At 37.7% G+C, this 12,274-nt stretch overlaps 1 protein-coding gene across 5 annotated transcripts in view; it reads left to right on the top strand.

Moving 5' to 3' along the window:
* The window catches only part of PCCA (propionyl-CoA carboxylase subunit alpha), a 290,674-nt gene that overhangs the window by 216,578 nt on the left and 61,822 nt on the right, over nucleotides 1–12,274 (top strand). For all 5 annotated transcript variants that reach the window (XM_061472833.1, XM_061472832.1, XM_061472831.1 and 2 more), the window contains one exon: nucleotides 605–658. In XM_061472833.1, the coding sequence (XP_061328817.1) occupies nucleotides 605–658 (54 nt within the window). The remainder of the gene's footprint in view (nucleotides 1–604; nucleotides 659–12,274) is intronic.

The following is a 12,274-nucleotide window of genomic DNA, read 5'->3' as shown; positions in this document are numbered from 1 at the left end:
GTGTTTTGCATATTTAGATGATGGGGTGTTAAATCAATAGCATACTTTCTTTTGCATTTTTCTGTGTCTTACTGACAATGTAATATTTGAAGACTGTTTAATAACTTCAATCAACTCCTGAACCACAGTAGGTGACCAGACATTTCATAAGGTCTTTTTTTTTTTTTTTCTGTTTTCAAAGTAGCATCATTGGAAGTTTGCATTTTAAAAAGAGATTAAAATATCTCTCATTAGGAGAGAAGGAAAATACTAAATGTGAGTAACAGGAATACAGAATACCTTTAGAGATGGCAGAAGCCTCATTAGTCATGATATTCATCTTTCTGCAAGCCCAAGGTTGTTCTGTGTTGTACTTGGCCATATTTGTTTTCATTGTTCTTCAAAATTAAGTTTTATTGAGTTGACTGAAACAAAACCAGAATGTGAGCTGAAGCATGAATTAAACTTCTAGTACTGACACTGTTGAAGGAAATGGTTTTATTTTATCTGTTTTATGTATAGATTTGTGTACTCAGCTTTGATTACAGTGAATGGTTTCAAACCTGAATGGTTTCAAATTCTGGAGACATTTCTAATCACTTTTTATATCTGTGTTTTTTTTCAGCGGCTTTCTCGGAATGCTGCTGGAGATATAAGCATTCAGTTTCTAGGCACAGTGGTAAGTATGTATAACTGTTAAGAGTTACAGTGGTAGAAAAGTATAATGTAAACAGAAAATTGGTAAATTACACTAGTGCATGTTTATGCTTGTCTTGTGAAGGTTAGTATTATGTGTAAATATTCTGAGCTTAACAGGTGAATTTAGGCAAATTTCTGAAGCAGACTTCCAATGCACAGTGTCTGCATTCCACATTTCAGTTGATTCAAGTCTGCCTCTATTTCATTTACAAGGGGTTTAGGAGTAACTGGTTGTAGATGTGTAAGCTTATTGAAGCACACTCAGATTTGATCCACATCAGGATCAAACCCACTCTTCCCCACCACCTCAACTTTATGATCGCTGTTACTTCACCATAACATGTACTCTTACATCTCAGAGGTGGGTCAGTGACTGTCTCATGAAAACACTATTTAGCAAGGCAAAGCGTTCGATCCTTTTCTGTCTCTAACCAAATGTGGTAGCTTTGTAGTTCCCCCAGATTTTATTTGCTGGAGAGAAATATGCCTAAAATTCCAATCAGATTTTATACCATTACAGAGAATTTACTCAGTAAAGATGATTTTTTTTTTTTTCATCTGATATTATTTGGATCGGCCATGTACAATACAAAAGCTAGTTTTGTTAGGTGACGAGTACTTATAAACATGTATATGATTGATGGCAGCTTCCAGTTCCATGATTTGCATGATTAAAATGCATTCATTGATAATGTATTTTTCCAAGTTCCTGGAAAAATTAGTTATCAATGCACCTAAAACAGTTCTCCAGAGGAATTGAAGTATCCTCTAAAGTAAGTTGTCCTGATTGCTGCCAACAGGTTTCCCTGTAGTGACATTAACAGTGAAAAGCCTAGGACTGAAACGTTTCCTTTAGAATTTATTCCTAACATCTCTGCACACTATATGTTTAGGACAAAAGTAGATTAACACATAATACTTTCATTCTGCTTGTGATTAGTTCTTCTACAAGTCCTAGAAAACCATTTTTTTGGGAGGTATAGCACAGTAAAAGCACACTCAAAAAGAATACCTGAGACTTGCGTTTTGTCTTTTAGAAGTGAAATGTGCCCCTAATATTTTTTCTTCTATATTTCCATGTAAGCGTAGACCTATGCTTGTCTTACTCAATATCAAGCAAAGCAGCAGTTACAAAGATGACATAAACCAAAAATTTTGTTCCATACTATTGTATTTGTAATGATACTTCAGCTCTGGAGTTGCATCCTGCATATGCAAGATAGATCAGCTAGCTAGCAGCAATTAGTCTTTGTGTGTGAAGAAAAGAATTAAGTAGATAGGATATAAGCACAAATGCAACTTGATAATACTGAACAGATTTTAATTGATCCCCTGTAAATGGGTGCTGTAGCAAAGAAAATTCTGGCTGTGTATTTAGTGACATTAAAAATTAAATTTGTTAAGTTAGATGTGGAAACATTTCATATTCCTGCTAGAAGTGCCCTGGAGTCTCACTTAGACTAGAACTTTTTGCTGGGCCTTGTGCAACAGTAAAAGAAGACAAAAGAGGGTACAGCATTGATGTGCTTTTAGCTTTAAAAAAATGATGATGAAACAGCTAATGGATTGTAATATATATCATAACTTACTGACTAGCTCGTGTGTGTTTATTGCTTCCTAGTTATTTTGGGAAATCAAGTATGTGATTACAACTAATAATCCTCAAGAGGACTAAACAGAAAAGCCTGTAATACTCTATCCATGATTTTTTTTTAATAAAAATTATGCGTATGTCTTGCTAACTGCAGTAAGCAGGGTAGAGAAACAGTAATGAAGTCTGCTTCCCAGGGTTTGCTTTGATACCAGTTTTCCCATAGAATCCAACCCAGAGTCTGTACCTGTGTTCCTAACAGATCCTCTAGCCTACTGTCTTTCTCCTTTCCTGTAAATTCCTTTATTTGATTTGTCCTTCCCTCCTTTAACTCTTCTGATTTCAACTAAATACACCAAGTTTATGTAATGAAGGTGGGGGAAAGATGGGTTTTCTTTACAATGCCTACATGTATGGATATGCAGTCTGTATGTGTGTACCTGTGTGTGTGTGTGTACACACACACAGATGTAGATGTTCAAAGAGATTTAATAAAATTATCTTAATGAAGGTCCTATTAATACATTTTGGGCTCACCGTTACGTCTCATACTAAATGTTTGCTAACATAGAAGTGCAGTCAAGATAATATGTGTTTGGAAGGAATATTTAGCAGCAAGAAACTCTTTATTGCTCATCATTATTATAATGTATTGTTATCAGTGTAATAAACAGCTCTTGAAATTATTACTCTACTCTTTTTTTCCATAGTAGAAAATGTTAGGGATAGCTTTGAGCATTCTGTGTTACTTTTGATGGGGGCAAAAGTTGGTGGCACATCAGTGGTGGCAGGCAGTGCGATGCTACTGAGTGTGCACACTGCTGACATGTCCATCAGAGCTTATTTTTAGAACCAGCTGATCAGGAGCAAACAGCACCCTGGCTTGTCAGGAGGCCATCAGCTTCAATAAATGGCTTCACTTGATTTTTTGACATTGGATGGTAGAAACAATTCTGCTACTCGTTTTGATAAAACACGAGCACCTGCTTCAGGAAGCCAGTTGACACTCTGAGGAGAAGTGAAAGGTATACTCTCTGTTAGAAACCTCCTTGCTGTCCCAGTTAGATAGGTGAAGGACAGAAAAAACTACACTGCAGCAGCAGGACAACAGTTTAATATGATTTTTGCTGTACAGCATATGGTAAATATGTAGAGAGTAAGACAAATGTTTCTTTTAATAACATATTTCTGTTATTTTAGAGGAGAATGGGAAAAATCACATTGCTTTCCCTAGTAGAATCAAAGCTTTGAATGTACATTTGTTAGCATCATTTGGAGGTTTATATGATCATGAGTAGAAATTCTTGGCTACTTGAGCATTCCTCTTCAAATTGCAGCGGCATTAGATACCTTATTTTCTCCGTTTTGTTTCTTGGTAGTGGGTTTTGAGTCTCAGATCTGATACAGGACTCATTCTATTAGAGGGTGTGCAAGGATGTTTCTTCCTCAGGGGCAAGCAACTTTTAGCTGTAAAAAATAGTTTTTGAATAGGAAACTACTCTGATTTAGTTTAATCTTCTTGGGCTGATAAAATGTTGAGTTCGGATTAAATTTTTTCAGAAAAGATCATGGGTTATTGCTGTAATTGAAATTTTTCATGAATTTTTACTTATTTTTCCCCTCTGATGAGCATGACTGGTTATCATGTGCTGGTGGAGTCTTGCTATTGTGCCAGTTCATGCTAGAATAATTCTTATAGTGTATTTATTAATAGCATTACTGCACTGTATCTTGTACAAAGAAAAAGAAAACAAGGGCATACATGCTTCAGGTTAATGTTCAAAACTGTGCCCAAAAGCAAGAGTACTAGGCAACAAGGCAGCAGTCATTTATGGGTTGTCTCCTGCGTGTAGGCAGCTCACAGAAGTAGGTTGGTAACAAATGTAGAATCACAGAATCATGTAGGTTGGAAAAGACCCTTAATATCATCGAGCCCAACTGTTAACCAAGCATTGCCAAGTCCACCACTAAGCCATGTCCCTAAGTACCACATCTACACATCTTTGAAATACCTCCAGGGATGGTGACTCCATCACTTCCCTGGGCAGCCTGCTTCAATGATTGACAATCCTTTAGGTGAAGAAATTTTTCCTAATACCCAGTCTAAACCTCCCCTGGCCCAACTTGAGGCCATTTCCTCTTGTCCCATTGCTGGTTACTTTGGAGAAGAGACCAACACCCACCTCACTACAACCTCCTTTTATACAGTTGTAGAGAGCGAGGTCTCCCCTCAGCCTCCTGCAGGCTAAACAATCCCAGTTCCCTCAACTGTTTCCTCACAGGGCTTGTTTGCTAGACATAAAGATCTATACAAAATATAAGCATCAAGATCTGTAGAAAAATAAAAAGGTCTGTACACAGAGGTTCTGCTTCTACCTCTGTGGTTCAGAAGCCTCTGTGTTTGAGTAGTCTTTTCAAAGGGCCAAAGTCCATCAGTCTTTCTGTCTTCATTCCTGTCTTTCTAGTTTTCTGTCATGTCTCTTGTTTCTTTGCTCCACCTTCTGTTCTCTTACATGAGAGGAATGTTTTCTGTTACCCACCAGTAGCCCAGATTTGCTGGTCATTCACGTCTCTGTAAGATGGATTTCAGCAATAAAATACATCTGGGCAGGCAGCCTTTAACACTAAGAAAGCTGGCTAGAGAACTACAAATTATTATGGAAGCACTAAACTTATTTTAGACTGTGTGTAGTAGCCTCTGTGTAGAATTTTGAATACAGAAATCTGTATGTTCAGGTAGTAGCCTAGCTCCATCACAGCCGTAACAGCTTTGGGCTGCAGGCTATGGTTGACAGCAAAGTTCTGCTGGCCCAGAAAGAGACAGTCCCAGACAGTGAAGAGTCCCCAGCCACAGTGGAAAATTTCACTATCATCTGCTCATCATTCGTGCCATTTCTTTGATCTTCTGTTCTCATCAGAGCATTGATAGAGAGAAAAACACTTCTTTCCTCTGGGGAAGGATGAAAGAACATAGGTATGACAGATGTTAGTCATGTTGCTTGGTATATTACTTGACAGTGTTCCTTCAATGGTGAACACAATTTAGGAACCCACGTGGAACAGAGTGGAATTGCTCTGGCCTATAAATAAAGCCATCTTTAGGCGCTTCTGAGTTTCCTAATACTCTTTTCTTGGTTCAGACTTCTTATTGGAGGTCTTCTGATTGCTTCACTCTTATCCCGGATGAAGTGCTTTGCCACCTTTGACTTACAAAACTTTTGAAGTGCTACTGTGGATGCTTATGCTCTTTATTAGCTTGTTAATGCTGTGCTTGCTATTCTTCAGCCTTTTTGCAGACCTGTTTAATAGTCCAGAGACCCACTGCTGCAACCAGATCTGGAAGCTCTAGGTTGAGAACACTAGATATAGGAAAACTAGTCTCTTGTCAAGCCCTAGCTGTGCTTTTTATCATAGTTGGCTTATGTTCTAGTATTTATTGTTCAATGATTTTTTGATTCTTCTTTAGGTACTTCCAGATAGATTGGTGAAAGGATGTTTCATGCTCATTCAGGGGTATCAGTTATGTGTGTTGTTCTTGATGTTTTTTGGAAATGGAGAGCTTTACCTAGAGGCACTCCTCAAAATCTTTGCCTTTGCTCCTGGCTTATTGCATATTCGTAATTTATGTATCTAAGGTTATCCTAGGAGCTATAGGTCAGCATAATGACTTTACTTCTCACTGCTGATTCTCCTTTCCACTCCTTCCTGCCATGACTTTTATGCTTTTCCTTCAACAGCAAACTTCCAATTTTCTTTCTCATTACTGAGGCTTAAAAATTGTCCTGGAACTTTTCAGTCTGTATAAAATCTTATCAGCTTCCCAGCAGTTTCCTCCTCCTTTTTACTTTCTCCCTGCATTCTTACAAAGACCAATTAAATATCAATAAAGATGGAAGCTTTGACTATATGAGCCTAATTTAGCTCACAATGAGAAATGTATAACAACCTGCTTCTTTGACTCTTACAAATCACTGCAGTTCTTAACAGGTTCTCTTTCTGCTTTTCTTTCTATATGTGACACTCCTGAAACTAGATGATAGTGAAGATTTATGCAGACCTTCAAACACTGGTTGAAAACCTGCAGAGGTTACAGAGGTTGTATTTATTGGAATATATAGAGTATTAACCACAAGAAAGTAAATATAGTCCAGTATGTGTTTATTTTGCAAGCTAATGTTTTCTTTTTAATTTTAATATTTTTTAATATTTTTTTTACTCTTCCCTCTCACAAGCCTTAACATTAGGGTCACTGCTGATCTAAAGGGAATTCTGCTGTTGTACAGATTTTGTTCTTTTCACCCAGTTTCAGAGGCACTGCAAACCACCATACTTCTAGTAGTAGAGCCATCGTCAGTGGCATTTTTGTAGTGCAGGAGGTCTCACTAGGACAAACGTGCAGTTACTGCTGGAAGCGCTAACTTCCACAAGATCCTTTTGAACATAGGTGGTGAGAATCCTGAGGCTGGCTATGAGCTGCTATAGTACTAAGCAGAAAGTGGATAATTCATGCAACAAGGATTTCATTTGTGGAAGTAGTGATACTTTGACCCATCACTGGGACTTGACAGTGAGAATTGTTCCAGTGGATGTTTGGGTCACACAGCTACATATACCATTCTCATTTCAATTCTGTTATATATTTCTATGTTTTAAAGCAGAAGGTATAGTGATTACATTAAAGCTGTCCTCTGGGTGAAAGCTGAAGTGCACCTGAGAGATTTAGAAATACTGGTATTGCCAAAAATCATGTCTAAGATCACTTAGATTAGTTTTTAGAATCTTACTTAGGATTCCTTTGGAAAGCAAAATAAGAAAGCACTTGGAGTGTGCTGCTCTGAATTTGGCTTCTGTGACTCAAAAGAAACCAGAATTGCCATAAGTTCCCACAGAGCAACTTCTTGTAGTCATTGTCTGAGACCTCCTCGACTGAGAGGTGGTGGGGTCCAGGTGAAGCTGAAGCTTGTATGTGTTTGCTGCGTGGCCATTGTGAATGCGCTGACTGGCCAGCTGGCTGCTGCCGCATTTTCCTCCACTGGAGTATGGATTTAGGTCTCTTGTTTCCTTAACACAACAAGTGCTCTTAGGAAGTTTTGTGGAAACATAGTTATGGCTTCTACAATACTTAAAGGTAGTTAGGCTTACCTGCCTTCAAATTTGTTTGAAATTGATCAACAGGTTAAAATAGGGTACAAATAGGAGAAGTACATGCAGTGAGGTGGGAATGGGCATTGAGAGGCAGAAGCCTGGATTGCAAGCTTTGCTTTCTTACAAAACCAGACTGGAAATGGGCTGTTACATTTAGATCCTAATGTTTTGCTCTTTATTTGCTAGTCCTTAAATCTTGGCCATTTCTTTTGTTTTCAATTAAAATTTTAATTTGCAGAGAAAAAACGTGTGATAACATCATAAGTAGGTCAGAATTCCCATGAATATCCTTAATGTCCGTGGATTCTGTAGTGCGTGTGCTATCTTTAGTATAGTAGGCTTTGCTTATAATAAACTACGCCCCTTATGCCTTGTAAAAAAGCAAATGAAAAAAAAAAGGGTATTTAATTTTCCATACTTCATTTGACAAGTTTCTTTTTTATTGAGCTCAGTAGTGCTTTAAGGACAAGGGCTAAACTTTGTTGGTTAGCCTGTTACTTCTTGGAACACAAGTGGACAGGGTGGGTTTAAACCATGACAACAGGTTACCCAAAGGTAACTTGAGTGATTTCCCTCAGTAGACTAAAAATTCACCAATGTTGAAATGTTTTAACTGTATCAAGACTGTTACCTCATAGTGTAGATCCAGTGTTTTCTTCTGAAGGTGTTGTCCACTGCCAAGTAATAAACATATGTGTAGCCCATGTTTCTAAACATCTTTTTGATGGCTACAGCTTTGGCATATACCCAAGAACTGTTTAGGAGATATTAATTCATATGGCTTTGAAGCTTAACCAGGAATCTTAATGAAACAAAGGCATGATGAAGTTAGTAAAGCTAATTTAAGTCTCTGAATGTAAATTTTAAATGAAGTTTTTATTGATAATAATAAATATACTTTGTTTCTCATTAGTCTTCTAAGCTTCAGTGGTAATATCAGTAAAATAAACATGTTTTACAAAGATTTAACATTAAAAATGCCATTAATATGACCCTTGGTACACCAGCACAATTAGATTTCAAAGTGAGCATTTAGGATGTAACAGCGATTAATGACAACCATCGAAAACAATTTTGAACTCCATCAGTTTAACTCAGGAGGGTAAACTTAATATGATAATTTATCTAGTTGAATTGTATCAGCTTAGCAGGAAAGTATGCAAATATGTGACCCTTACCTAGAATCTAAATGGATGCTGTGCTGATAGATTTATCAGTTCCATTAAAGAACTTTAGGGAACTTTGGAATTTCAGCAATTGTTCCCTTGGAGGCTAAAAACCAAACCTGATCTCATACTGGGACCATTCTGGTCTGCATATTTCCATAATTTGCCTTTGCTACTAATATGACAGCAAGACGCAAATAACTGTTTCTAATAATATCAAATGGAGTTGTGGAGGACAGCATTTTAATGTAGTAAAAGACCTCCCCGTGGGGTTGTTATTGCCACTATAGAACAGCAGTTACACAGTTGCAACAATAGTCTCTTAATTGATTCGTTTAATTAGCAAGAGATGAAGCTTGTGCTGCATCTTGTCATCTGTTATCATGGGGGCGGCTACAGGGAGAATCTTTGCATTTGTCACTCTTTATGGCTGGGTTTAAGTAGAGTAAAAGGCAACTTCCAAACACACTTGAGCTATAGAGGTGAGTGTTGGTAAGAACGTTTTGTGAGCATGCTTCTGCTCAGGTTTGCAGTGTGTGGACGCGTCTGGTTTAAGCATCAGGATGGTCTCTGGAGTAGCATTTATGACAAAGCATTGTTTTACTGGGGGAAAATCTTAATCCAGCGATGTTGGGTATTTCTAACCTAAATATGCAAATCTAAGTATTATAGGAATGGTGGATTATTTAAGGGAATCACTATTGTAGACTAGATTTACTTGGAAGAAATAGGGTCAGATTAGTGAAACCAGCCATCTGCCTTGTGATTGCTTTTTTGTGGCATTTTTGTTTCCAGATTAGATAAATAATGAGTTACAAGAGCACATGGGCCGTGGTAGGAAGCGTGTGTAAAAGAGGGACTTTCTTTGTGGTTGATTTTCCCCAGAGCAGTTATAAACACAGATACGGTGCTGTGTTTGCTTCTGGGAGATGAAGTAATTTTTTACTCAGATCTATTTTATTTACATTTTAAGGGTGTGTAAATAAATGTATTTTAAAGGCATGTAAATATATTGGGAGCTTCAGTTTCATTTTTCTCCTCTCCTTGGCTTAGCTTTGTCTTCTGTTCAAGGTTATTCTTCCTTATGGAAGGAAATATTTCTAGAGGAGGACAAACTTCTTGTTAAATGCTAATTAAGAAAATGAAGGTTACGTTGGCATACTTCCATTGTCATAGCACTGACCTAAAATAAGAGCTCTCTTACTAATCTGAAATAAATTAGAGGGGGAAGCAAGTAATTCTGTGCATGTGAAACACTTAAAATGTCTATTTTTTAAATGACTGTGCTTTGGGGTTTTTTGTTTGTTTGTTTTTGTTTTTCCACTTCTGTGCTGTAGTGTTGGACATGCCATCTAATTTTGGAATATGATGGTGCTGTCAATCTGTGTAACTAAGGGATAATGTGCTGTTAGAGAAGGCATTTTTTTTTTTTTTAGGACAATTTAAACAGACATTTAGCCCACTTATCATTAAAGTTCCCCTGGTAATTTCCACAAGGTTCTGAGATCGCTTCATATTCTGAGAGTCTTGGCCAAAGTCCACTTTGTGTAATTACCTTCTGTCTGCACAAATCCCTAATGCAATTTTAGATGTGTTTGGTATTTTTCACTTCCTGTCCTAAATAGTGAAAATATTGCCACACAGTGCTCATAATTACTGTAGGTTATATTCTAAGTTCAAATAAAGAGATTCCTGTAAATTACCTTAGTGATTTTTGGTTTGCCATTGTTAAAACACCAGAATATGTGACAAAAGATGAGTGAACAGTAGGATATGTAATTAAATTCACATACTGATGAAATAACTCAGATTTTTGTGACTTTCTATTTCATTGTATTTTGGCTATGAGCTAAAATATCTCTACTGCTAGGACCATCACTGAGGGAAAGTAAACTCTCAGACCATGTCAGAGGTCAAGCTTAACACACTGCACGGTGCTTTGAAGCAGGTAGGAAGCTGGTGTGGGCCTCTAAGTGCTGTCATCATGCGCTCAGTTGGCTTTTTACTTGTGTTCCATACTTCTTTCGTTCAACAACTGAAACCCTTGTCTGTACATTTGTTTCTTAACTAAAATCAATTTCAGTTCCTTTTTCCGGATGCCTTTCATGGACTCCAGAGTATGTGTTCAACCATGCTGTCTTAAAAATGGTCTGCTTCTGTGTTGTCTCTTTTAGAATTTATTGCCTTGTACTTGAAGACCAGTCCTCCTGTTTGCATTACCAAAGCGTTATATTACTTTGTTGTATGCCATGTCAAATCTTCTTTTTTCCGACATTTCTTCTTTCTAGTCATCTTTTCTTTCATTTTCCTGCCATATTTACCTCCTCCATCTTTTCTGAGATTGCTTCTCTTGTGCATTTCCTGTGTCAGGGTTTTTTAGGCATATTTGGTTTTTTGCTAGAAAGGTACATGGGTTGAGAAGGAAGGTATTACTATTAATCTGACTTGAACTTTCACATTTTTCTGTAAGTAGCATTTAGGAGAAGAGTGAGGATAATAATGAAGTATAGAAAAATTGCTATGCATCAGCAAGTCATAAAACTACTGGGACAGGGAGCAGCAGGGACTCTTGTAAGACAAAAGTCTACTTTGTCCCTGTTGTGTATCTTACAGTATCTGGGTCCAGTTTATTTGTTGCATGTAAAATCTAATAGCCTTCAATTGATATTTTTAAGCTCTGCAATTTTTAGCCAGTGTTCATTTAAAGCTCTATGCAAATAACGGGGATATACCAGGCAGGGATAGTTTATTTCACTTCTTATGAAACTGAAGTTTCACATAGATCCTATTCTGTGTAAAGTACATTAAAAATTACATTAAAGATCTTATGCATTCCTGCTTATCTGAATGACAGCAATCCACACTGCTGCAAACACTTATACAAGTACAAATAGGCAGCCTCCATCTTGAGTTCATTCATATCATTTGGTATTTATAACCCTTGCCCATAGTAAGGTGAAGGGCAGAGTGGTTGCAGTAGGAAGTATCATGCTTGTGTGACCACCTCCCAAACACCAGTCTTATGTCTTGGAGAGGTGCCATGTTGGCAGGGTGCACAGGAAATATTCACATAGCAAATAGTGTTATGAGCCCTGGAACCACAACATGGTTCTTCCTGTATCTAATGATAATTGTTGGACTAGGGGGCAGGGAGGGAGAAAAGGGAGGTCAGGGCAATGCAGATGAAAAAGAAAGGCCCGCACTATTGTAAGGACAGTGAAAAAAACATACCTCTGTGCCAGGGAGTTTCAGTGTACATGACACAGCAGCAATGAGTGGGACACGGGAATATTCCATCAAGGCTGAAAACCCCTGTCGGTGGGAAAACTGAGCTGATGTCCTGTGTTTCCACTGCTACCTCCTTATCCTCCCTAATTCAGAGTGATTTCTCCTCACATGCCCGCAGAACCAACTCTCACTTTATTCTTTGATGTCAGTGATTTCATATGAGGGAAAACAAAGATGTTTGAGTTTTAAAATACTTACATTAGTGTTCTGTTACAAGTCTTTGGGCGTTCCTTGTTTTTTTGTGAGGGTTTTGTGTTATTTTGTTCTTTGATCCCTAGGTTTATCTCTCATAAAAGAGCCACAGGGAAGCCCTCCCTTAGCCATGTAAGTTCCAAGCCCACTGTTAACATTTAACAAATACTCAGCAAGCAGAACAACCCAATGTGGTCACTGTACCTAAGCCAGA

This window comes from Pezoporus flaviventris, unplaced genomic scaffold (genome assembly GCF_033815535.1).
Source record: "Pezoporus flaviventris isolate CSIRO_AGI_PZ_B2104156 unplaced genomic scaffold, CSIRO_AGI_Pfla_v1 ptg000072l, whole genome shotgun sequence".
Lineage (NCBI taxonomy): Eukaryota > Metazoa > Chordata > Aves > Psittaciformes > Psittacidae > Pezoporus > Pezoporus flaviventris.
This window is presented reverse-complemented; position numbering and strand designations above follow the sequence as displayed.